This window comes from Scyliorhinus canicula, chromosome 11, assembly GCF_902713615.1.
Source record: "Scyliorhinus canicula chromosome 11, sScyCan1.1, whole genome shotgun sequence".
Taxonomy (NCBI): Eukaryota; Metazoa; Chordata; class Chondrichthyes; order Carcharhiniformes; family Scyliorhinidae; genus Scyliorhinus; species Scyliorhinus canicula.
In genome coordinates, this window is record NC_052156.1 from 61,522 (window position 1) to 88,857 (window position 27,336).

A 27,336-nucleotide genomic window follows, 5' to 3' on the forward strand; every position below is an offset into this window, starting at 1 on the left:
GAACCGCTTGAGGGAAGCGATATCACTTTCTGATGGAAACCTGCACGTATGTTTTTGTTTGTAAGTTTGCGTTCGTTTGTCTTTAATGTTAATGGTTCAGTTGGAGGTTGGACCATCTTCTTTTTCAGCTGAAAAGATTGTGACCAACCTCACATGATCGTGCTAAAATATCTGGAGCCCAGCTCAACTTTTCACAAGGAGCATCTTGGGCTCCTCCCTTGTTTTTAGCGTGCCCCTCTATTCGGTGAATAGAGGCTGCAATCCCACGGTTAACACATTCTTGCCCGGTTCATTCCAGGTTACTCAGGCAGTGGAGAAACGGCACTGAGGACCGCCCTGTCTGAGAACCCACTTTGGTCCGCCAAGCTCGGGTACGGCACAGCACGCCTTACCCGGGATCCCATTCAAATCTTACCCGTAGCGGCCCATACGCACTCATTCTACTTTTTCGGTTCAAAATTGCTTTCATTTTTCGTTTAGGTAGCCCTTAGGCCGCCATCCCACATACTATTTTACATCCAGGAACATTCGGATGGTAAATTGGCAAAGCCTGCAGAGACGGCTCGCAGGAGGAAAGTTGTTAGGATGTATTTCTGCTCCTAAATTCGCTTTTGAAAAAAAAAAAATGAAAAAAAAATGAGGGAGAGTCACAGGGTGTGACTTGGCCAGTCATTTAAGGGTCAATTGGGAAATGAGAGGACAGAGACACTAACAGTACGGATTATTAAACTGTGTATTGACAGATACTGTGCTTGATCCATAGCTTTCGAAAGTCAAAAGAGGGTTCACGGCAAGGATCGGCCATACAGAAGGAAGAGGACAAATGAGAACGAAGAGAAGACCATGAATGCAAGCCTACCTATTAGTTTTAAACGTTGTTGTATTGTACATGTGGAAGCAAGTCACGTTTCCCCCACAACCCCCGCCGTTAATGTTTCCCTCACAACCAACTTCCCCGTGCTCCAGCACTGATCAGCCGAAGTTCAGACCTGGTGCACAAAATTCATGACATGGTACTCATGTCGTATGTGATTGAATCACTGTTGGTGATTGCAATTCTCTGCATCATAGTACAGACCCTCAGGTTGAGGGAAATGGAAAAGGAGAGCCTCCACGTTCCTGCCCCTCAACCATTTACGGAGTTCAATCCCCATTTTTCAGTTTTCACCCAATCCCCCCAACGCCTTGATGCCTAGGAATGATAAAGCAATATGTGAATAAAGAAGATACTAATGTATTATATTGTTCGGAACTCGACCTGCCGAGTCAGAAAGTGACATGTAATGTGGTGTGAATGGATAAGGTTTTAGACTGTAATAAAATGTTTAAAATGAGATAAGGATAGTAGTTGTGATAGGTAGAGGTTCCCGGTTATTGGTAATGCATGTCCCCTTTGACATAGCACCAAGTAGAAATGTGAGATAAAATTTTTCTTGCCATAGTTAAAGACAGCATAGACGCCCAGGAACTTGCTAAGGTCAGGGAACCCAAAGAGGGCACCCAAAGGCACTCGAAGAAACGTGCATAGGTGATCCTTCACAATTTCTCGTGAGGATCACAAGGAGGGAATGTAGCCATCTAAGATGGACACTGGGCTACAAAATGGAGAACTGCTAAGACTGCAGGGAAAAACAGTCATAGTGAGGACAAACAGCTTGCAGAAGACTGTTTTGCATTCTGCACGTACAGAAACCAGTTTCTGGCCAGGTGCAGAGTTTCAGCCAAAGGTGCAAATGGGAAACAGATCTGCATAGTAATGAGGTGATCCAGATCCAGACCCAGGACAATAGAAACATTTAAGTATCAATGGATACTTTTCCATAGACGCCCAGACAGAATGGCGCCAAAGCAACCAACACAAAGAGCCGTAGGGACCGCCCCACCCATCGAGGAACGACCCTCAGATTGGGGAGTTTGAAAGATATCGATTGGGAGAGACCCAATCAATACCTAGCAGGTGAAAGAACCCACCCCAAGGGGCACGGACTTCTAGGACCTATAAGCGTAGGTCCCGCACATGGTTCGGTCTGTTTTGCTCCGGCCAGATCTGTTTTGCTACCGGCCCAGATCTGTTATGCTCCAGCCCAGATCTGTTTTGCTCGGCCCAGACCTGTTACAATCGTCATCCTGACTCCAGGTTTCATCACTGGCCGTTGAGCATCAGCCATCGAACTGTAAGTGCCAACACAACGATCGCCTACGTGATCAGACCTTACTACCTCTTGACAACCTTGCCAATCAGAAAGTTACAGACCAAGAACGGGACAAATGCCTTGCTCCCTGACCTTGCTGTTCCTGCTCTGGATAAGTATTTAGTTGTTTAGTATTAGAGTAAGTTAGTCTCTTTAGCGTATACATGTGTATTTATTATATTGTTATAATAAACACCAATCGTTTGGACGTACTAATCGGTGTACGGATTTATTACTTTGAACCTGACCTTGATATACTTGTGACGGTGTCTCAATACGGCACCTGGCGACTCCGAGCATAATTACACATACAGAGCCATAGTAGTGTTAAGCACACGGCCTTTAAACGGAGGCGTGTTAATCACACTCCAGTAAAATGAGCAACAGTATATAGAGTCTGTTATAGGAGATAGTGTTCATGGACTGTGTGAGATTGAATGGGGAGAGAGAAACTGTGATAGGGAAGAGTGTGCATAGACTGTGGGAGATTGAATGGGGATATACAGACTGTGATAGGGGAGTGTGTACATGGACTGTTGGAGATTCAATGGGAATCTGGAGACTGTGGTAGGGGAGAGTGGACATGGACTGTGGGAGATTGAATGGGGATAGACAGACTGTGATAGGGGAGTGTGTACATGGACTGTTGGAGATTCAATGGGTATCTGGAGACTGTGATAGGGGAGAGTGGACATGGACTGTTGGAGATTGAATGGGGAGAACAACTGTGATAGGTGAGTGTGTACATGGACAGTGGTAGATTGAATGGGGATATAGAGACTGTGATAGGGGACAGTGTACATGGTTTCTGGGTGATTCCATTTGGATATTGAGCCTGTGATAGGTGAATGTGTACATGGACTGTGGAGATTGACTGAGGATATGGAGACTGTAATAGGGAACAGTGTACATGGACTGTGTGAGAATGAATGGGGATATAGAGACTGTTATTGGGATCAGTGTACATGGACTGTGGGAGATTGACTGAGGATATGTAGACTGTAATAGGGAACAGTGTACATGGACTGTGAGAATGAATGGGGATATAGAGACTGTTATTGGGATCAGTGTACATGGACTGTGGGAGATTGACTGAGGATATGTAGACTGTAATAGGGAACAGGTATACATGGACTGTGGTGAGAATGAATGGGGATATAGAGACTGTTATTGGGATCAGTGTACATGGACTGTGGGAGATTGACTGAGGATATGTAGACTGTAATAGGGAACAGTGTACATGGACTGTGTGAGAATGAATGGGGATATAGAGACTGTTATTGGGATCAGTGTACATGGACTGTGGGAGATTGACTGAGGATATGTAGACCTGTAATAGGGAACAGTGTACATGGACTGTTGAGAATGAATGGGGATATAGAGACTGTTATTGGGATCAGTGTACATGGATTGTGGGAGATTGAATGGGGATAGTGTGGGAGGTTGAATGATTTAATTGTGAAGCTATTTCCTGTGCTATTAATATGCTTCACCCTGTGTTAATAATAACGTTTGACTTAATGTAAAAAATTGTTCGAGTTTCTCGTCCAGTTTCCTAATATAAATTGGGGATTGGTCCGGTAGGAAATCCAGCAAGATACAATGCCCAATAGGTCTTAAATGTAATTGATATGTTTAGTGAAGGGCTTTGGGAATATTAAACTGTGTTAAAGGTGCTACAGTATAAATCCAAGTTAATATTGTCATAATGCTGATTGGCTTTCTGACTGAGCTATTTGCACCTTGACCTCCCGAGACTGGGGGATGCCGCGGGGGCACTCTGGGTGTTGCAGAAACTGCGGCTGCGCAGAGTGTACCGGAAGCAGCTGTGGCACAATCCACCGCGGCCTGAACTACAGTTCCCAGAATGCGTCGCGGGCGGCTTCCAGTAACTGAGGCCAGCGGTTGGGCTGAGGCCTCGGGCCTGAGCCGAACCCATGGCGACCAGCGAGCTCCGGCCGCCGGACACCCAGCGGCTCTTCCGTTGGCACCAACACCGCTTCCCAACATGAGCGTTCCTCAGTCCACACGTCCTGGCCGCCCAGGCCCCGGATCCCGAGGCTGCGAGAACGGGCGCCTTGATGGGAAACTTCGGGATGTTCATCCAGGGCCTACTCGGGGTCGTGGCCTTCAGCCTCTTGATGCGTGAGTACCGGCGGCTGGGGCCGGGCGGTGGGGCAGCAGATGCCGGTTCTCACTGGGAGGAGCTGCTGCTTCAATCAGTGCAGGGAGTGAGTGTGAGCTCTGGTGCGGGAGTGAGTGAGTGTGAGCTCTGGTGCGGGAGTGAGTGTGAGCTCTGTGTGGGAGTGAGTGTGAGCTCTGGTGCGGGAGTGAGTGAGTGTGAGCTCTGTGTGGGAGTGAGTGTGAGCTCTGGTGCGGGAGTGAGTGTGAGCTCTGGTGCGGGAGTGAGTGTGAGCTCTGGTGCGGGAGTGAGTGAGTGTGAGCTCTGGTGCGGGAGTGAGTGTGAGCTCTGTGTGGGAGTGAGTGTGAGCTCTGGTGCGGGAGTGAGTGAGTGTGAGCTCTGTGTGGGAGTGAGTGTGAGCTCTGTGTGGAGTGAGTGTGCGCTGCTGGTGCGGGAGTGAGAGTGTGAGCTCTGTGTGGGAGTGAGTATGAGCTCTGTGTGGGAGTGAGTGTGAGCTCTGGTGCGGGAGTGAGTGTGAGCTCTGGGAGTGAGAGAGCTCTGTGTGGGAGTGTGAGAGAGCTCTGTGGGAGTGTGAGAGAGCTCTGGGGGTGAGTGAGTGTGAGCTCTGGTGCGGAGTGAGTAAGTGTGAGCTCTGTGTGGGGAGTGTGTGTGAGCTCTGGTGCGGGAGTGAGGTGAGTGTGAGCTCTGTGTGGGAGTGAGTGTGAGCTCTGGTGCGGGAGTGAGTGTGAGCTCTGGGAGTGAGAGAGCTCTGTGTGGGAGTGTGAGAGAGCTCTGTGGGGGGTGAGTGAGTGTGAGCTCTGGTGAGTGAGTGAGTGAGCTCTGGTGCGCGAGTGTGAGCTCTGGTGCGGGAGTGAGTGAGTGTGAGCTCTGGTGCGTGAGTGAGTGTGAGCTCTGGTGCCGGAGTGAGGGTGAGGTGGGTGTGGGGGGGGTTGGTGGGGGCCCGGGGGTGGGGGGGTGGGTGGGGGCCCGGGGGTGGGTGGTGGGTGGGGGGGTTGGGGTGGGGGGGTTGGGGTGGGGGGGCCCTCACAGATTTATAACAAACTGCTAAGACTAAGCAAATATTGCACAGTACAACTTAAACTCTCCAACAAACAGCCGTAACAGCCTCCCCGGACAGGCACCGGAATGTGGCGACTAGGGGCTTTTCACACAGTAACTTCATTTGAAGCCTACTCGTGACAATAAGCGATTTTCATTTCATTTTCATTTTTTCATAAGACAAGCACAACCCCCCTCCCAATTAAACTGGAACCCCCCAACACTGATGGTGACGAACTCTTTGAAGAAGATGAATGGCTGCCACCTCTGGTAGGACCCCCCCAAATGACCCCCTCATGATGTACTTGACCTTCGCTAAATGCAAAAACTCCATAAGATCACCCAACTACTCTGAGCATTGGGCGGAATAACAGATCGCTGTCCCAGCAGAACTCGCCTCTTGGCTATTAATGAGGCAAAAGGCAAGAATGCCCGCCTTCCCCACCGTTTGCAACCCTGGAAACTGGCAACCAAAGTACAAGGTTCCAGATTTTTGAGGCACTGGGGAGAAAATGGAACTTGTACAACTGACGGGTTGCTCCCAGGCAAAACTGAGATCAATGTCCTTGAGGGGCTTTCACTAGTTCTGTTCGAGACTATTTAAACTAGTGCGGCAGGGGGATGGGATCCCAGGATCAGATAGGTCAGATCAGGAAAATGGAGATCGAACATCAGTTAGTGATATGGAAATGTTTATTTGAAATAAAACAGGGGCAGGGCAGACTACTGGAAATATACTACAGACCCCCAATAGTGAGAGGGAGATAAAAGATGAATAATGTAGGCAATTTCTGTCGGAAAACTTATCTATCCCAATATCAACTGGGATTTAAACAATATAAGGGAAACTGAGGGAGAAAAATTAGATGCAGAGACTGTTGGGAAGGGTTTTAAATTAATATTTTTGTCTCTGTGTTTACAAAGGAAATGGATAATACAGATATAGTCATCCAGGAGGAAACACTCTCAGAATATTGGATGGGATAATCATAAAGAGAGAGGAAGTACTCGAAGGGTTGGAATCCTTGAAAGTTGATAGTCGCCAGGACCAGATGGATGTTTCCAAAGCTACTGAGGAAGTTAGGGAGGAGATAGCAGATGCTCGCATTGTTTTCCAATTCTCACTAGATTCAGGGGAGGGTTCCAGAGAGGACTGGAGAGATGTGAATGCGGTTCCATTGGTCAAGGGATCAAAGGAAATGCCAACAATATAGGCCAGTTTTACGCGGTGGGTGGCAAATTAAGTTCAATCAATCACGAGAGATTGGATTAACTGTCACATAGAAAGCATGGACGAGTCAGGGGTAGTCAACATGGATTTGTTAAACAAAGGTCTTGCTCGCAAATGTAATTTAAGTATTGAGGACAGTGACAAGAAGGGTTGATGAAGGTAGCGCAGTGAATGTATGTGTACAATGGATTTTAGCAAGGTGTTTGATAAGGTCCAATATGGCAGATTGGTCAAGAAAGCTAAGCCCTTGGAATACCGGGAAATGTGGCAAACTGGATTAAAAAGTGGCTCGGTAACAGGAAAACAAAGGGTAATGGTCGATGGCTGCCCTTGCTATATGGAAAGTTGTTTCAAGTAGCAACTTATTTTAATTCATAAGTATTATTTTTAAATTAATTATTGATTAGTTCTAGCAATGGCAGTTAGAGGAGTAAAATGCTTCACTTGTGAGATGTGGGAGGTCTGTGAAGCTTCCAGCATTCCGGACAACTAAAGTTGCAGGAAATGCGCGCAATTGCAGCTCCTCGCAGGTCGCATGGAACGGTTGGAACAGCTGTTGGATGCACTTAGGAGCATGCAGGTGGCAGAAAGTGCCATAGACAGTGTTTTAGAGACATGGTTACACCCAGGTACAGGAAGGTAGATGGGTGACTACTAGAAGGCTCTGGTTAGACCCCTTTTGGAGTATTGTGAGCATTTTTGGGCCTCTTTGTCTAGGAAAGATCTGCTGGTCTTGGAAAGGGTCCAGAGGAGGTTCATGAGAATGCTCCCTGGAATGAACAGCTGTCACTGAGGAACAGTTGAGGACTCTGGGTCTGTACTCGGAGTTTAGAAGGATGAGGGGGGATTTTATTAAAAACTTACAGGATACTGCGAGGCCTGGATAGAGTGGAAGTGGAGAGGATGTTTCCACTTGTAGGAAAAAACTGAAAACAGAGGACACAATCTCAGACTAAAGGGATAATCCTTTAAACACAGAGATAGAGGACGAATTTTCTTTAGCCAGAGGGTGGTGAATCTGTGAACTCTTTGCCGCAAAAGGCTGCGGAGGGCCAATTCACTGAGTGTCTTTAAGACAGAGGTAGATAGGTTCTTGATCAATAAGGGATATGGGGTTATGGGGAAAAGGCAGGAGAATGGGGATGAGAAAAGTAAAGCCATGATTGAATGGCAGAGCAGACTCCATGGGCCGAGTGGACTAATTCTGCTTTCTATGTCTTATGGTCTTTGGTCTAAGGGGCTTGCAGTCAGTGCAGGAATCACCTCTGACTGCCCCCCCTCTCTGCAAGTATACCCTTTACCCTTTTGGATGCTGTTGGGGTGTGGGAGGGGGGGGGGGGTTGGCCTATCAGGGGAAAACAGCAGGAGAAAGAGCTGTGGCACCATGGCTGGCTCTGTTGTTAAGCAGGGAGGGACAAAAGCGCAGAAGAGCAATGGTTATAGGGGACTCTATAGTCAGGGGCACAGCTAGACGCTTCCATGGACGCGAAGAGACTCCAGGATAGTATGTTGCCTCCCTGATGCCAGAGCCAGGATGTCTGGGGGAGGGTGAGCAGCAGAGGTCGTGGTGCATATTGGTATGCATGACAAGGCAGGAAGAATGTTAAAAAACGGGACCTCTAGGATTGTAATCTCAGGATTACCCCCTGTGCCACATGCCTATGAGGCTAGAAATAGGAAGATAGTGCAGCTGAACACTTTGATTTGATTTATTATTGTTACATATATTAGTATACAGTGAAAAGTATTGTTTCTTGCATGCTGTACAAACAATGCATACTGTACATAGGGAAGGAGGAGAGACTGCAGAAAATGCTACAGTTGTAGCAAGGTGTAGAGAAAATGTCAACTTAAAACGAGGTAGGTCCATTCAAAAGTCTGTTGGCAGTGGGGAAGAAGCTGTTCTTTTGAGTCGGTTGGTACGAGACCTCAAACTTTGGTATCTTTTTTCCTGACGGAAGAAGGTGGAAGAGAGTACTCTCCAGGGTGCGTGGGGTCCTTAATTATGCTAGCTGCCTTCCGAGGCAAGTAGGAATTATAGATAGAGTCAGTGGTGGGAGGCTGGTTTACATGATGGACTGTGCTACATTCACGACCCTTTTGTAGTTTCCTGCGGTCTTGGGCAGAGCAGGCTCCATACCAAGCTGTGAAACAAACAAGAAAGAATGCTTTCCATGGTAGATCTGATGAAGTGGTGAGAGGCGTAGCTGACATGCCACATTCCTTAGTCTTCTGAGAAAGTAGAGTCGTTGGTGGGCTTTCTAACTATCGTGTCGGCATGGGGGGGGGACCAGGACAGGTTGTTGGTGATCTGTACACCTAAAAACCTGAAGCTCCGACCCTTTTTTCTATCGTTCCCCTTGATGTAGACAGGGGCATGTTCTCCACTACGCTTCCTGAAGTCGTGACAATCTCCTTTGTTTGTTGACATTGAAGGGAGAGATTACTGTGTCGCACCAGTTCACCAGATTCTCTATCTCATTCCTGTCTCTGTCTCATCATTGTTTGAAATCTGACCCACTACGGTGGTGTCATCAGCAAATTGGAAAATCGAGTTAGGAGGGGAATTTGGCCACACAGTCACAGGAGTATATAATGAGTATAGTAGGGGGCTGAGGACACAGCCTTGTTTGGCACCGGTGTTGAGGATGATCGTGGAGGAGGTGTTGTTGCCTATCTTTACTGATTGTGGCCTGTGGGTTAGAAAGATCCGGATCCAGTCGCAGAGAGGAGGAGCCGAGGCCATGGAGTTTGGAGATGAGTTTTGTAGGAATGATGGTGTTGAAGGCCGAGCTGGCTACACGTGGCTAAACAGCTGGTGTAGGAAGGAGGATTTCAGAAAAACGGGATCATTGGGGATTTCTTCTGGGGCAGGTGGAACCTGTACAAGATGGACGTGTTGATCTGAAACTGGGGGGGACATAAATATCCTGGCCGTGAGGTTTGCTCGTGTCACATGGGAGGGTTTAAACTAGTGTGGCAGGGGGGGTGAGAACTGGAGCAATAGGTCATAAGGTGATTGATTGATTGATTTGATTTATTGTCATATGTACCGAAGTACAGCAAAAGTATTTTTCTCTGCCGAGGAACGTCCACAGTACGTACATTGTAGACACAGAATAATCAACAGAGAACATTGACAAATAGTACATCCACAAAACAGTGATTGGTTACAGTGTGGAACAGGGGCCAAACAAAGCAAATACATGAGCAAGAGCAGCATAGGGTGTCGTGAATAGTGTTCTGACGGGGAACAGATCAGTCCGAGGGGAGTCGTTGAGCAGTCTAGTACAGGGGTGGGCAAACTACGGCCCAAAGGTCTTTATGCGGCCCACCAAGATCAAGTCATTAAATTTTTTTTTTTAAATAAAAAAAAATATGTATTTTTTTATAAGGTTAATGGGGGGGGCTGTTGGGTACTACTGGTATAGGGTGGATACGTTGACTTGAGTAGGGTGATCATTGCTCGGAACAACACTCGAGGGCCGAAGGGCCGTTCTGTGCTGTACTGTTCTATGTTCTATATGAGGCGCCCAGAAATCATAAACCGGGTGAAGTAATTATTTACTTAATATACTATGCGGCCCTTTAAAATTGTGAATTTCTGAATGTGGCCCTTGCACGGAAAAGTGTTGCCCACCCTGGTCTAGTGCTGTGGAGAGAAACTGTTCCTATGTCTGGATGTGCGAGTCTTCAGACTTCTGTGTTCTAGTTCTGTTCCTTCACCCTGATGGAAGGGTCTGGAAGAAGATAATGCCGTGGGGGGGGAGGTGGTCTCTGATAGCCGCTGTCGGTGCCTTCACGGAGGCAGCGAAAGGTGTAGACCAGAATCAATTTATTGGGTGAGCAAGTTGAGTGATGCAGTTGGGCGAGTTCCCACACTCTGCAGTTCCTGATTTGGACCATGCAGTGTACATCCAGGTGTGATGCAGCCGGATAGGATGCTCTCTATCGCACATCTGTAGAAGTTTGAGAGTCAATGCAGATATGCCGAATTTCTTTAGCTTCCGTAAGAAGTAGAGATGTTGTTGGGCTTTTGGTGACCCCCAGGAACTTAAAGCTATCGACCATCTCCACTTCAGAGCCATTGATGCAGATGGGAGTGTGTGTCGTATTGCGCTTCCTGAAGTCTATGATCAGTTCCTTGGTCTTTCCAACATTTAGAAAGAGGTTGTTTTTGGTACACCATGCAGCCAAATGATTTATCTCCCTCCTGTAGTCTGATTTGTGGTTATTTGAGATGCGGCCCAACACAGTCGTATCATCTGCAAACTTATAGATTGAGTTAGAGTTAAATCTTGCCACACAATCATGTGTGTGTATAGGGAGTACAGTAGAGGACTGAGCACACATCCTTGCGGGGCTCAGGTGTTGAGGACTATTGTGGAGGAGGTGCTGTTGCCTATCCTAACAGATTGCGGTCTGTTGGGAGAAGTCGAGGATCCAGCTGTACAGGGAGGGGTCTAGTCCAAGATTGCGGAGTTTGGTTATTAGTCTTGTTGGGATAATGGTGTTGAAGGTGGAGCTGTAGTCTATGAACAGAGTCTTGCATAGATGTCCTTGTTGTTGAGGTGTTCGAGTGTTGATTCCAGAGCCAGTGAGATAGCATCCGCTGTGGACTGGTTGCGGTGACAGGCAAACTGCAGTGGATCGAGACCGTCTGGGTGGCTGGCAGTGATCCGTCTCATGACTAGCCGCTCAAAGCATTTCATGATGGCAGACGTTAGGGCCACCGGTCGGAAATAACTGAGGGCGAATTGGAGAATATGGTCAGGAAGACTGAGAGGAAGAAAAGGCAGTGATATGCTGCAAAACACAGTGAGACTGTGGTCTGAAGTGCATTTGTTTCAATGCAAGAAGTATAACAAATAAGGCAGGTGAATTTAGAGCTTGGATTAGTACTTGGAACTATGATTTCTTTGCTATTACAGAGATGTGGTTGAGCGGAGGCACTACTGACTGGCAGCTAAATGTTCCAGGATTTAGATGTTTCAGGCGGAATAGAGAGGGATGTAAAAGGAGTGGAGGAGTTGCATTACTGGTTAGGGAGAATAACACAGCTGTACTGCAGGAAGACACCTCAAGAGGTACATCAGCGAGGCAATATGGATGAAGCTCAGGAATAGGAAGGGTGTAATAATGTTGGGGGTTACAGGCCTCCCAACAACTAGCGGGAGATAGAGGAGCACATGCGCAGTGTTAGGATATTGTCTGTCAAGAACATAGAAAAATACAGCACAAAACAGGCCCTTAGGCCCACGATGTTGTGCCGAACTTTTGTCCTAGATTAAGAACAAATGAATCTACTCCCCATCATTCTACCGTAATCTATGGAATTCCTTGCCCAGTGAAGCAGTTGAGGCTCCTTCATTACATGTTTTTAAGGTAAAGATAGATAGTTTTTTGAAGAATAAAGGGATTAAGGGTTATGGTGTTCGGGCCGGAAAGTGGAGCTGAGTCCACAAAAGATCAGCCATGATCTAATTGAATGGCGGAGCAGGCTCGAGGGGCCAGATGGCCTACTCCTGCTCCTAGTTCTTATGTTCTTATGTAATCCATGTACCTATCCAATAGCCGCTTGAAGGTCCCTAATGTTTCCAACTCAACTACTTCCACAGGCAGTGCATTCCATGCCCCCACTACTCTCTGGGTAAAGAACCTACCTCTGACATCCCCCCTATATCTTCCGCCATTCACCTTAAATTTATGTCCCCTTGTAATGGTTTGTTGAAAAAGTCTCTGACTGTCTATCTATTCCCCTGATCATCTTATAAACCTATATAAAGTTGCCCCTCACCCTTCTCCGTTCTAATGAGACAAGGCTGAGCACCCTCAACCTTTCCTCGTAAGACCTAATCTCCATTCCAGGCAACATCCTGGTAAATCTAGCCGACGCCGGGTCCCTCGTCTCGGATCCGGAGGGGGTCAGGACCCTGATTAGGAATTTTTATTCCGACCTCTTCTCTCTGGATCCGTCCAGCGAGGACGCTTGCAGAGTTCTGTGGGAGGACCTGCCGCAGGTCGGCCCGGAGGGCGCCGGGAAGCTCGATAATACCATCAACCTCCAAGAGCTGACCGGCGCCCTGGACAGTCTGTCACGGGGGAAAACCCCAGGGCTGGACGGGCTGACCGTGGAGTTCTTCAGGGCATTCTGGGACGTCCTGGGGAGCGACTACGCGGGGGTTCTGGGGGAATGTATTGCGACCGGGGAGATGCCCCTTTTGTGGCGCAGGGCCGTCATTGCCCTGCTGCCCAAGAAGCGGGATCTCCGCCAAATTAAGAACTGGCGACCGGTCTCCCTCCTCAGCACAGACTACAAAATCTTTGCCAAGGTGTTGTCTTTACGCCTTGGCCCCGTGCTGGACCACATGATCCACCCTGACCAGTCCTACACAGTCCCGGACTGCACAATATTTGATAATATCCACCTGGTCCGGGATATTATTCATTTCTCCCAGAGGACTGGCATGTTGAGCGCCTTCCTGTCTCTTGACCAGGAGAAGGCATTCGACAGGGTGGGCCACGAGTATTTGCTCGGGACTCTGCGAGATTTTGGGTTTGGGTCGCATTTTGTCGCCCGGATCCGATTACTGTACGCCGTCTCGGAGTGTCTGATTAAGGTTAACGGGTCCCTGACGGCGCCCCTTCGTTTTGGGAGAGGAGTGCGTCAGGGCTGCCCCCTGTCCGGCCAACTTTATTCCCTATGCGTGGAGCCTTTCCTATGCCTCCTGCGGAAGTGGTTAACGGGGCTGGTTCTGCGCGAGCCGGACGTGGAGGTGGTCCTCTCGGCTTACGCTGATGATGTGCTTCTCATGTTCACTGATCCCGGTGACCTGCAGAGGATGCGAGAGTGCCAAGCTGTCTACTCCGCCGCATCTTCCGCACGGATCAACTGGGCTAAATGTTCTGGATTCCTGGTCGGTCCGTGGCAGATGGACCATGTCCCGGAGGAGCTCAGGCCCTTCAGCTGGAGTCGGACCAACATCCTCTACTTGGGAGTCCATCTTTGCCCGGCAGAGGAAGCCTGGTCGGCGACACTGGCAGGAGTTGGAGACCAAGGTCACCCGGCTCGCCTGGGACGCTGGACAGGACTGCTCCGACTGCTGTCGTACAGGGGTTGAGTTCTCGTCATAAACCGGCTGATTGCCTCCATGCTGTGGTATCGGCTGGTCAATTTGACCCCTCCCCCTGATTTTGTCAACGCTATCAGAGAACCCTGCTTTGGTTCTTCTGGGACAAACGATTTGCACTGGGTCGCTGCGGAGGTCTTGAATCTCCGATTGCGTGAGGGCAGTCAGGGCACCCGTGTGCCTTCGCACCCAGATTGCGACTTTCCGCCTTCGGACTCTGCAGCGATACCTGTACGTCGAGCCTCCTCCACGATGGTGTGCCCTGGCGACGTATTATTCCGCCAGGTGCACGGCCTGAACTACAACGTGCAAGCTCCTGTTCGTTGACCAGCAGGGCACACTGGAGCTAGAGGACGGCGTGGTTGAGCAGTGGCATCCCATCTGAGCGGACCCCTGCTCGGACGGAATTTCACATTGGTCCCGGGCCCCGGCGCACCCCCTGGGCACCGGCACACCACAGCCCCAGCTGCCTCACGGAAATACCCTCCGTGCCATTTCGCACGGCGCAGAGGGGTTTCCTGTACGGCCTGGTGTTGCACACCTTCCACCTCTTTTCCCTCGCCCGCCACGTTGCCGTCCTGCTCCTTTTGCGGCCTGGTGGAGACCGTGGAGCACGCTTATGCTGTCTGTCCGAGGCTGCACGCCCTCTTTGATTTCTTGCCGACGTTGTTGTTGAGGTTTTGTTTGCACTTCAGCCCCACGCTCCTGATCTATGGACACCCGGTGCGGAGGGGGGGCGGGGAAGGCGGGAGGACGTCCTCGTGACCCTGCTCCTGGGCCTGGCCAAACTTGCCATTTATCGGTCCCAGGCAGCGGACGAGCGAGGGGTCGTCCAGCCCGACTGTCTGCCCCTCTTTCCGTGGCCTCCGTTCGTGGCCGGCTGTCCCCTGGAGAGGGAGCGTGCGGTGTCCATGCCGGCTCACTTGAAGTTTTCTGTGCTCGGTGGGTGCCGCAGGGGTTGGATGCTCTATTGACCCCGATTTTCACACTTTCTTTTGACGGGTTTCAGTAAGTTTTTGTTCCCTTTCTTGTTCCTTTTGCGCTGTGCTCCACTCGTTGTTTTAGGAGCACTGCCTTGCTTTGTTTTATCCATTATTTACTTTATGTTCTTTTTGCTTAGTTCTTTTTACACCCAGCATCTTGCTATTTCGATAAAATATTAAAGCATGCCGCTGTTCAGAGAGACTTGGGTGTGTGAGTGCATGAGTCACAGAAGGTTGGTTTACAAGTGCAACAGGTGATTAAGAAGGCAAATGGAATTTTGTCCTTCATTGCTAGAGGGATGGAGTTTAAGACTAGGGAGGTTATGTTGCAATTGTATAAGGTGTTAGTGCGGCCACACCTGGAGTATTGTGTTTCAGTTTTGGTCTCCTTACTTGAGAAAGGACGTACTGGCGCTGGAGGGTGTGCAGAGGAGATTCACTAGGTTAATCCCAGAGCTGAAGGGGTTTGGATTATGAGGAGAGGTTGAGTAGACTGGGACTGTACTCGTTGGAATTTAGAAGGATGAGGGGGGATCTTATAGAAACATTAAAATTATGAAGGGGAATAGATGGATAGATGCGGGCAGGTTGTTTCACTGGCGGGTGACAGCAGAACTAGGGGGCATAGCCTCAAAATAAGGGGGAAGTAGATTTAGGACTGAGTTTAGGAGGAACTTCTTCACCCAAAGGGTTGTGAATCTATGGAATTCCTTGCCGCAGTGAAGCAGTTGAGGCTCCTTCATTACATGTTTTAAGGTAAAGCTAGATAGTTTTTGAAGAATAAAGGGATTAAGGGTTATGGGTGTTCGGGCCCGGAAAGTGGAGCTGAGTCCACAAAAGATCAGCCATGATCTAATTGAATGGCGGAGCAGCTCGAGGGGCCAGATGGCCTACTCCTGCTCCTAGTTCTTATGTTCTTATGTTCAGGCAGATGCTGGCTTAATCCTGCACATAAACATAAATGTGTAGATCTCAAAACTAAAAAAACCCCAAAAAAACCCAAAAAAAACACCAAACATAAATTACAGTAGTGGAGCCCAAAAACAACTCCTGGTAAATGTCCTTTGCAACCTTTTCCAAAGCTTCCACATCCTTCTAAATGAGGTGACCAGAACTGCACACAGTACTCCAAATGTGGCCGCACCAAGGTTTTGTACAGCTGCATCATCATCTCACGGCTCTTAAATTCAATCCCTCTGCTAATGAACGCTAGCACACCATAGGCCTTCTTCACAGCTCTATCCACTTGAGTGGCAACTTTCAAAGATCTATGAACAATAGACCCCAAGATCTCTCTGCTCCTCCACATTGCCAAGAACCTACTGTTAACCCTGTATTCCACATTCATATTTGTCCTTCCAAATGGACAACTCACATTTTCAGGGTTGAACTCCATCTACCACTTCTCAGCCCAGCTCTGCATCCTATCTATGTCTCTTTTCAGCCGACAACAGCCCTCCTCACTATCCACAACTCCACCAATCTTCGTATCATCTCCAAATTTACTGACCCACCCTTCAACTCCCTCATCCAAGTCATTAATGAAAATCACAAACAGCAGAGGACCCAGAACTGATCCCTGCGGTACGCACTGGTAACTGGGCTCTAGGCTGAATATTTGCCATCCACCACCACACTCTGACTTCTATTGGTTAGCCACTTCATTATCCAACTAGCCAAATTTTCCACTATCCCATGCCTCCTTACTTTCTGCATAAGCCTACCATGGGGAACCTTATCAATTGCTTTACTAAAATCCATGTACACCACCATCCACTGCTTTACCTTCATCCACGTGCTTGGTCACCTCCTCAAAGAATTCAATAAGACTTGTGAGGCAAGACCTAACCCCCTCACAATCCATGTTGACTATCCCAAATCAGCAGTGTCTTTCCAGATGCTCACAAATCCTATCCCTCAGTACCCTTTCCATTACTTTGCCTACCATCAAGTAAGACTAACCGGGCTGTAATTCCCAGGGTGATCATATTCCTTTTTGAACAGGGCACGACATTCGCCACTCTCCACTCCCCTGGTATCACCCCTGTTGACAGTGAGGACGAAAAGATCATGCCACGGCTCTGCAATTTCGTCTCCGCTTCCATAGAATCCTTGGATAGATCCCGTCAGGCCCGGGGGCCTGTCAATCCTCAAGTTTTTCAAAATGCCCAACACACCTTCCTTCCTAACAAGTATCTCCTCAAGCTTACCAGTCTGTTTCCACACTGTCCTCTCCAACAATATGGCCCCTCTCGTTGTAAATACGGAAGAAAAAGTACTCGTTCAGGACCTCTCCTATCTCTTCAGACTCAATACACAATCTCCCACTACTGTCCTTGATCGGACCTACCCTCGCTCTAGTCATTCTCATATTTCTCATATATGTGTAAAAGGCTTTGAGGTTTTCCTTGATCCTACCCGCCAAAGATTTTTCATGCCCTCTCTTAGCTCTCCTAATCCCTTTCTTCAGTTCCCTCCTGGCTATCTTGTATCCCTCCAGCGCCCTGTCTGAATCTTGTTTCCTCAGCCTTACATAAATCGTTTCCTTCCTCTTAACAAGACATTCACCTCTCTTGTCAACCATGGTTCCCTCACTTGACCATCTCTTCTCTGCCTGACAGGGACATACATATCAAAGACATGCAGTACCTGTTTCCTCGAACAAGTTCCACATTTCACTTGTGTCCTTCCCTGACAGCCTATGTTCCCAACTTATGCACTTCAATTCTTGTCTGACAGCATTGTATTTACCCTTCCCCCAATTGTAAACCTTGCCCTGTTGCACACACCTATCCCTCTCCATTACTAAAGTGAAGTCACAGAATTGTGGTCACTACCTCCAAAATGCTCCCCCACTAACAAATCTATCACTTGCTCTGGTTCATTACCAAGTACCAAATCCAATATGGCCTCCCCTCTGGTCGGACAATCTACATACTGTGTTAGAAAAGCTTCCTGGACGCACTGCATAAACACCACCCCATCCAAATTATTTGATCTGAAGAGTTTCCACTCAATGTTTGGGAAGTTGAAGTCACCCATGACTACTACCCTGTGACTTCTGCGCCTTTCCAAAATCTGTTTCCCAGTCTGTTCCTCCACATCTCTGCTGCTATTGGGGGCCTATAGAAAACTCCCAACAAAGTGACTGCCCATTTCCTATTTCTGACATCAACCCATACTACCTCAGTCGGCAGATCCTCCTCAAACTGCCTTTCTGCAGCTATTATACTATCTCTAATTAATAATGCAACACCCCCCATCTCTTTTACTACCCTCCCTAATCTTATTGAAACATCTATAACCAGGGACCTCCAACAACCATTTTGCCCCTCTTCTATCCAAGTTTCCGTGATGGCCACCACATCTACAGTATACACACTTCAACCCATCTCCGTGCCTGCAAGTACTCTCCTTTGTTAGTGTTACCTTACCCACTGCCTCAATGCACGCTTTGGCGTCCTGAGTATCAGCTTCCTTAATTGCTGGACTACAAATCCGGTTCCCATTCCCCAGCCAAATTAGTTTAAACCCTCCTGAAGAGTACTAAAAAACCTCCCTCCCAGGATATTGGTGCCCCTCTGGTTCAGATGCAACCCGTTGTGCTTGTACAGGTCCCACCTTCCCCACAATGCGCTCCAATTATCCAAATATCTGAAGCCCTCCCTCCTACACCATTCCTGCAGCCACTGAGAGCCATCTCTCCCTATTCCCAGCCTCGCTATCACGTGGCACCGGCAACAATCCAGTGATGACAACTGTCTGTCCTGGCTTTTAATTTCCAGCCTAATTCCCTGAACTTGTTTATTACATTCACACCCCTTTTCCTACCTACGTTGTTGTTGGTACCGATGTGCACCACGACTACAGGCTGCTCACCCTCCCCCTTCAGAATCCTGAAGGCACGATCCGAGACATCCCTGGCACCCGGGAGGCAACATACCTTCCAGGAGTCTCGCTTGCGACCACATAATCTCCTATCTATTCTGCTAACCATTGAATCTCCTATTAGACCTTTTCTATTCTCCCTCTTTCCCTTCTGAGCCCTGGCCGCTAGGGCCTTCCCCCCGGTAGGTCATCCCCCCCCCCCCCCCCCCCCCCCCCCCCCCCCCCCCCCAGCAGCATCCAAAACGGTGTACTTGTTTTGAAGGGAAATGGCCACAAGGGATCCCTGCACTGTCTGCCTGTTTGTTTTTTTTCCCCTGACTGTAACCCAGCTACACTAGTCCTGTACCTTGGGTGTGGTTACCTCTCTGTAACTCTTCTCTATAACCCCCTCTGCCTCCCGAATGATCTGAAGTTCATCAGCTTGGGGCAGCACGGTAGCATTGTGGATAGCATAATTGCTTCACAGCTCCAGGGTCCCAGGTTCAATTCCAGCTTGGGTCACTGTCTGTGTGGAGTCTGCACATCCTCCCCGTGTGTGCGTGGGTTTCCTCCGGGTGCTCCGGTTTCCTCCCAAAGTCCAAAGATGTGCAGGTTAGGTGGATTGGCCATGATAAATTGCCCTTAGTGTCCAAAATTGCCCTTAGTGTTGGTTGGGGTTATGAGGATAGGGTGGAGGTGTTGACCTTGGGTAGGGTGCTCTTTCCAAGAGCCGGTGCAGACTTGATGGGCCGAATGGCCTCCTTCTACACTGTAAATTCTATGATAGCTCCAGTTCCCTAACACGGTCTCTGAGGAGCTGGAGTTGGCTGCACTTCCCACAGGTATAGTCAGCGGGGACACCGGTGGTATCCCTCACCACTCACATCCTACAGGAGGAGCATGCAACTGTCCTAGCCTCCATCCCCTCTTTCCTTACAGAATATAGCTGCCCTGTGGACCAACTGGACCTCCGCCCTCCGACTCTGCTCCCAGTCAGCTGCACTCTCTGTAAACTCCTGGCTCCCTTCTCGCTCTTTGAGAAAATGTAGGAAATGAAATGAAAGGAGCACCTTACTCCCTCAATCACCAAACTCCCTCAATCACCAAACTCCCTCAATCACCAAACTCCCTCAATCACCAAACTCTCACTGTAGCACTCAAATGAACCAAATTCAGCACTCCCTCAGTCACCAAACTCTCATTGTAGCACTCAAATGAACCAAATTCAGCACTCCCTCAGTCACCAAACTCTCATTGTAGCACTCAAATGAACCAAATTCAGCACTCCCTCAGTCACCAAACTCTCACTGTAGCACTCAAATGAACCAAATTCAGCACTCCCTCAGTCACCAAACTCTCATTGTAGCACTCAATTCCTCCTAGTCACTCTCATTGTAGCACTCAAATGAACCAAATTCAGCACTCCCTCAGTCACCAAACTCTCACTGTCGCACTCAAATGTACCAAATTCAGCACTCAGTGCAAATACACTATAATATATTTACCATTTTTTTAACTTTGATCACAATACAGAGAAAATGTTTTCTCTTGTGGAGAGAGAGTATAATTAAAGACCATCAATGTAAGATAGTCACCACGAAATCCAGTTGGAAATTCAGAAAAAACTTCCTCACCCATAGAATGGTGAGAACCTGTAACTTGCTGCCACAGGAACTAAAAAGTTTGATGTAGTTAAGTTAGGCCAGCGTGCTGAATATTCTCTAATCCTATATTAAGTGAGATTACATTTTCACATGCAAAATAATTAGCATTTAATTTAGAATATGTTTTAAATTGATACATTGCTTTGTTTCTTGCAGTGAAACGTTTCCGAGAGCCAAAGCATGAGAGGCGACCGTGGAAGATATGGTGAGTATTACTCTGTTGTTAAAATGATCATCCCTATTGATCTATTCTTACCCCATTTAAGCCAGCTTTTCCCAAGTTAATTATTCTTGCTCTGGATTGTTGTTCTTTTACATAGCCAGCCTAAACCTTATTATATAATGATCACTCTTCTCTAAATGTTGCCTTATTGCCATTTTTTCCACTTGGCCAATTCACCCCCAAGAACCAGTTCATGTTGGACTGGAAACATATGCTGCAGAAAATTTTCTCGAGACATTTTAGGAACTCTCTGCCCTTGACACTACTTTTTCTATTGTTTTCTATTGTTCTATTCCAATGTATATTTGGATAATTGATCCTCCATTATAACTACTCTTTAATTTTTGCAACTCTGTAATTTCTTACAAATTTCTTTCTCTACGTCCTTCTCGTTAGTTGGTGGCCTTTTAAATACACCAATTAAAATAATTGCACCTCTTTTTGTTCCTTTGCTGTTGTCAAATGTGTTACCTTTCACCCCTCTGGAACATTCGTTTTCTCCAGCACTGCAATGCTCTCCAAGGAATATTTAACAGCCTTTCTTTGAGCCAGGTCTCGCGTATAGCCACAAAATCATATTTCCACATGTTAACTGTGCCTGTAACTCACTTTTACTTATCACACTCATGCATTCACATACACACGCAGTAACCTTGATTTAGACTTCAGTACTTTTTCCCTTTCTTTGTATTCTTGTATTAACTTATTTCCTATTCTGGTGCCACCTACCTCTCCCAGGTGTATCTTGGTATACATCTCTGGTATTACACACCCCTGCCAAGTTAATTTAAACTCTCCCGATAGCTCTTGCAAATCGTCCTACAAGGAATTTGCTCTCAATTTTGGTGCAACCCATCTGGCTTGTGCAGGTCCCATCTCCCTCTGTGCTGATTCCCTTGCCCTCCCTCCTGCACCAACTTTCCAGCAATGCACATTCATTTGCATTATCCTCCTATTTCAATATTTGTGTGGTAATATTAACTCTCTTTTTTTAATAAACATTTTATTAAAGTATTTATGGTTTTACAACAACAAAGTAAACAATGTACATGAATTTATAGACATTGTGCAAAAGCCGCCTTCCTCCCTGACAGGTCCCGCCTTTACTAACCCCCTACTCTAAACTAAGCTAACCGCCACCCCCACCCCCCTTCTGCTGACGTTTAATTTGCCGCAAAGAAGTCGACGAACGGCTGCCACCTCCGGGCGAACCCTAATGTTGACCCTCTCAAGACAAACTTGATTTTCTCCAAGCAGAGAAAGCTAGCCATGCCCGATAGCCAGGTCTCCGACTTCGGGGGCTTCGGGTCCCTCCAAGCTATTAGTATCCGTCTCCGGCTACCAGGGAAGCAAAGGCCAAAACGTCCGCTTCTTTCCCCTCCCGGATTTTCCGACACTCCGAAAATCACCACCTCTGGACTCATTGCCGCCCTTGTTTTTAATACCTTGGACATGACATCCGCAAACCCCTGCAAGAATCCCCTAAGCTTTGGGCATTCCTGAACATGTGAACATGGTTCGCTGGTCCTCCCGCACACCTTGCACACGTATCTTCCACCCCAAAGAACCTGCTCATCCGGGCCACTGTCACGTGGGCACGGTGAACGACCTTGAATTGTATCAGGCTGAGCCTGGCACATGGTGTGGACGCGTTGACTCTGCTCAATGCGCTTGTCCAGAGACCATCCTCTATTTCTCCTTCCAACTCCTCTTCCCACTTGCGCTTCAGCTCCTCCGTCTACGTCCCCTCTGACCCCATGAGTTCCTTGTAGATGTCAGAGACCCTCCCTTGTCCCACCCACACTCTGGAAACTACCCTGACCTGTATCCCCCTTGGTGGTAGGAGCGGGAAGGTTGAAACCTGCCGATGTAGGAAGTCTTGCACTTGCCGGTACCTAAATTTGTTTCCTCCTGCCAATCCAAATTTCTCCTCCAGCACCCTCAAGCTAGGAAAGCTCCCTTCTATAAACATATCCCCCTTCCTCTCAATCCCTGCTCTCTGCCATCTCCAAAACCCTGCATCCATCCTTCCCGGGGAAAACTGATGATTATTACAAATTGGAGACCACATCGGCGTCCCAGTACCTCCCACAGATATTCCCATTCTACTTGATCAAAAGCCTTCTCTGCAACCATTGCGACCACTACCTTCTACCAGTCCCTTGCCCACCTTCGGGAAATTCAGCCCCACCTAAGAAGTGCCTCATCTCCGGCCCAGCTGGGGGTTCCGACCCATACAGCCGACTGTAAAACTCACATCGATGCTCCCTCCGTTCCCACATGCCTCCTCCATTGCCCCCAGACCCTCAGGACCACCACCACCACAGGGCTGGTGGAGTACCATGCCGGCGGGAGGGCAGAGGCGCTGTTATCAAAGCTCCAGCTTGTGCCACCGTTCCCATTCCCGCGCCACCTGGATGCCTAGGTACCAAAAGCTTCCACCTACCACTCTAAACGGCAGCTCCCCCAATCGCCTCTCCTGCCCCTTGCCTGGACCATAAGCATCTCACTTTTTCCCATATTTAGTTTATACCCCCAAAACCCGGCCAAATTCACCCAGAATCCTCTCAATTGCTTCCGTTCCCCCTAATGAGGCCGATACATACAGGAGCAGGTCATCTGCATAAAGCGAGACAATGTGTTCCATTCCCCCCCGGATCCAACCCCTTGAAGCTCTCAGCGCAATTGCCAGCGACTCCATGGATAACGCGAACAACAGTGGGGAGAGGGGGCATCCCTGTCTCGTCCCCCGATGCAGCCTAAAATAGTCCGATGTTGTCCTATCTGTCCGTACTCTCACCACAGGAGCCTGATACAACAACCTGACCCAGTCAATAAAGGCCCGCCCAAATCTGAACCCCCTCAATCCCTGCTCTCTGCCATCTCCAAAACCCTGCATCCATCCTTCCCGGGGCAAACTGATGATTATTACAAATTGAAGACCACATCGGCGTCCCAGTACCTCCCACAGATATTCCCATTCTACTTGATCAAAAGCCTTCTCTGCAACCATTGCGACCACTACCTTCTACCAGTCCCTTGCCCACCTTCGGGAAATTCAGCCCCCCCTAAGAAGTGCCTCATCTCCGGCACAGCTGGGGGTTCCGACCCATACAGCCGACTGTAAAACTCCTTAAACGCCTTATTCACCCCTGCTGAGTCTCCAACCAGGTTCCCGTCCCCGCCCTTTACTTTCCCTATATCCCTGGCTGCCTCCCTCTCCAAGCTGCTGTGCAAGCATTCTGCTGGCCTTCTCTCCATGCTCATAAATCGCCCCCTTCGCCTTTCTCAGCTTTTCTATTGCCCTCCCTGTGGTTAACAAGCCAAACTCTGCCTGTAGCCTCCGCCGATGCCTTAAAAGCCTTACCTCTGGGGTCTCCGCATACCTCCTGTCGACCTGTAATATCTCCTTTACCAGTCGGTCCGTCTCTGCCCTGTCTACCTTCTCCCTGTGGCCCCGTATCGAGATCAGCTCCCCTCTAACAACCGTGTTCAATGCCTCCCAGACCACCGCTGCCGAAACGTCCCCTGTGTCGTTGACTTCCAGGCAGTTCTGAATACATTTCCTCAACCGCCTGCACACCTCCTCATCAGCTAAAAGTCCCACATCCAGTCTCCAGTACGCTGGCTACTGTCCTGCCAACCTGTAGGTCAACCCAGTGCGGTGCATGATCTGAGATTGTAATCTCCGAGTACCCCGTGTCCACCACCCCCGTCAGTAGAACCCTGCTCAAAATAAAAAAATCAATCCGGGAGTACACTTTATGCACGTATGAGTAGAAGGAGAACTCCTTCACTCTCGGCTGCCCAAATCTCCGTGGGTCCACCCCTCACATTTGCTCCATGAGCCCCTTTAGCTCCTTTGCCATTGCTGGCACCCTGCTCGTCTTTGAACTCGACCGGTCTAGACCAGGGTCAATAACTGTGTTGAAGTCCCCTCCCATAACCAACTTTTGTGAATTTGGGTCTGATCTCTTCCCCAGCATCCTCTTTATAAACTCCACATCATCCCAATTTGGCGCATGCACATTTACTTGTACCACCTGCACCCAGTCCAGCGTCCCACTGACCATAATGTATCAGCCTCCCACATCCGTAACTATTCTTCCCGTCTCAAACGTCATTTGCTTATTAATCAGGATCGTGACCTCTCTCGTCTTCAAGTCCAGGTCCGAGTGAAAAGCCTGTTCGACCAATCCCTTCCTTACCCTGATAAGTTACTCTAAGGTGCATCTCCTGTAGCATTACCACGTCTGCCTTCAGTCCCTGCAGATGCGCGAACACGCGTGCTCTCTTAACGGGCCCATTTAGTCCTCGTACATTCCAGGTGACCAGCCTGGCTGGGGGGGCTCATCGCCACCTCCTTCGCCGATCAGCCATCATCTTTCTTGGGCCAGTCTCCAGCCCGCGCCCCAGGCAGCCTCCGCCCCCGACCTCCTCTCTGTCCCTCAGCAAAAGCCCCTCCCTCGTCAGCAGAACATTTCCCCCCCCCTTAGTAACAGCACAATGTAAATCTTCGGTCAACCTAACATCTGCTCACCCCCCACTGCGCTTCCATGAGCTAGCCCACCCAGCAAGCTTGGTGGCCCCTTCCTCTGGCGCCAGACATTCTCCCACCTGTTGTTGCCCCCCCCCCCCCGCTCATACACACACATTCAAATGAAAAACCAGTCCCAACCCAATTGCCCTAGACAAAAAAAGATAAACAAAGAAAAGATCAAACAGAAGATGCAGCATCTAACAAACACACACCTCCATACCCCATCAATGCAAATGTGAACTTTGACTCTCTCAGCTCTGCAACTGGCCCCACATCAATATTTACAATATTTACAAATAACGTCCAACAAACAAAAAACAAGAAACTTTTTAAAAACGTGAACGTTGCAGCAAAGTAGCAGATAAGGCAGATGAACTTAGGGCTTGGATCAGTACCTGGGAATATGATTTTATTGGTATTACTGAGACTTGGTTGAGGGAAGGCCAGGACTGGCAACTGAATATCCCAGGGTATAGATGCTTCAGGAGGGATAGAGAGGGAGGTAGAAGGGGTGGAGGAGTTGCATTACTCGTCAGAGATGATATCACAGCTGTGATTAAGGAGGGCACGATAGAGGATTCGAGCACTGAGGCAATATGGGTGGAGCTAAGAAATAGGAAGGGTGCAGTAACATTGTTGGGACTTTACTACAGGCCTCCCAAAAGTGAGCATGACGTAGAGGTACACATATGCAGACAGATTATAGAGAAATGTAGGAGCAATAGGGTGGTTGTGATGGGAGATTTTAACTTCCCCAACATTGAATGGGATTCATGGAGTGTTGGAGGCGTAGATGGAGCAGAGTTTGTAAGGAGCATCCAGGAGAGTTTTTTAGAGCAGTATGTAAATAGTCCAACTCGGGAAGGGGCCATACTGGACCTGGTATTGGGGAATGATCCCGGCCAGGTGGTTGATGTTTCAGTCGGTAATTACTTTGGGAATAGCGATCACAGTTCCGTAAGTTTTAGAATACTCATGGACAAGAGTGGTCCGAAAGGAAGAGTGCTAAATTGGGGAAAGGCAGAGTATAACAAAATTCGGCAGGAGCCAGGGAATGTGGATTGGGAGCAGCTGTTTAAGGGTAAATCCACATTTGAAATGTGGGAGTCTTTTAAGGAAAGGTTGATTAGAGTGCAGGGCAGACATGTCCCTGTGAAAATGAGAGATAGAAATGGCAAGATTAGGGAACCATGGATGACGGGTGAAATTGTGAGACTAGCTAAGATGAAAAAGGAAGCATATGTAAGATCGAGGCGACTCAAAACTGATGAAGCTTTGGAGGAATATCGGGAAAGTAGGACGAATCTCAAACGCGCAATAGAAAGGGCTAAAAGGGGTCATGAAATATCTTTGGCTTACAGGGTTAAGGAAAATCCCAAAGCCTTTTATTCGTATGTAAGGAGCAAGAGGGTAACTAGGGAAAGGATTGGCCCACTCAAAGACAAGAGAGGGAATTTATGCGTGGAGTCAGAGGAAATGGGTGAGATTCTTAATGAGTACTTTGCATCAGTATTCACAAAGGAGAGGGACAAGACGGATGTTGAGGCTAGGGATGGATGTTTAAATACTCTAGATCAAGTTGTCATACGGAAAGGGGAAGTTTTGGGTATTCTAAAAGACATTAAGGTGGACAAGTCCCCAGGACCGGATGGAATCTATCCCAGGTTACTGAGGGAAGCGAGGGTCGAAATAGCTGGGGCCTTAACAGATATCTTTGCAGCATCCTTGAGCACGGGTGAGGTCCTGGAGGACTGGAGAATTGCTAATGTTGTCCCTTTGTTTATGAAGGGTAGCAGGGAAAATCCAGGGAATTACAGACCTGTGAGCTTGACGTCAGTGGTAGGCAAACTGTTGGAGAAGATACTGAGGGATAGGATCTATTCACATCTGGAAGAAAATAGACTTATCAGTGATAGGCAGCATGGTTTTGTGCAAGGAAGGTCATGTCTTACAAACCTAATTGAATTCTTTGAGGAAGTGACAAAGTTAATTGATGAGGGAAGGGCTGCAGATGTCATATACATGGACTTTAGTAAGGCGTTTGATAAGGTTTCCCATGGCAGGTTGATGGCAAAAGTGAAGTCGTATGGGGTTCAGGGTGTACTAGCTAGATGGATAAAGAACTGGCTGGGCAACAGGAGACAGAGAGTAGTGGTGGAAGGGAGTGTCTCAAAATGGAGAAAGGTGACTAGTGTTCCACAGGGATCCGTGCTCGGACCACTGTTGTTTGTGATCTACATAAATGACCTGGAGGAAGGTATAGGTGGTCTGATTATCAAGTTTGCAGATGATACTAAGATTGGTGGAGTTGCAGATAGCGAGGAG

The 27,336-nt window shown here is 48.4% G+C and overlaps 1 protein-coding gene across 1 annotated transcript in view; it reads left to right on the forward strand.

The window, feature by feature from the left end:
- The first annotated feature begins 4,068 nt into the window (after window positions 1-4,068).
- The window catches only part of LOC119973697 (store-operated calcium entry regulator STIMATE-like), a 194,117-nt gene continuing 170,849 nt past the window's right edge, over window positions 4,069-27,336 (forward strand). Inside the window, exons 1-2 of the mRNA XM_038812072.1 lie at window positions 4,069-4,337; window positions 20,405-20,453. Coding sequence (XP_038668000.1) covers window positions 4,274-4,337; window positions 20,405-20,453 — 113 coding nt within the window. The 5' untranslated portion in view covers window positions 4,069-4,273. The remainder of the gene's footprint in view (window positions 4,338-20,404; window positions 20,454-27,336) is intronic.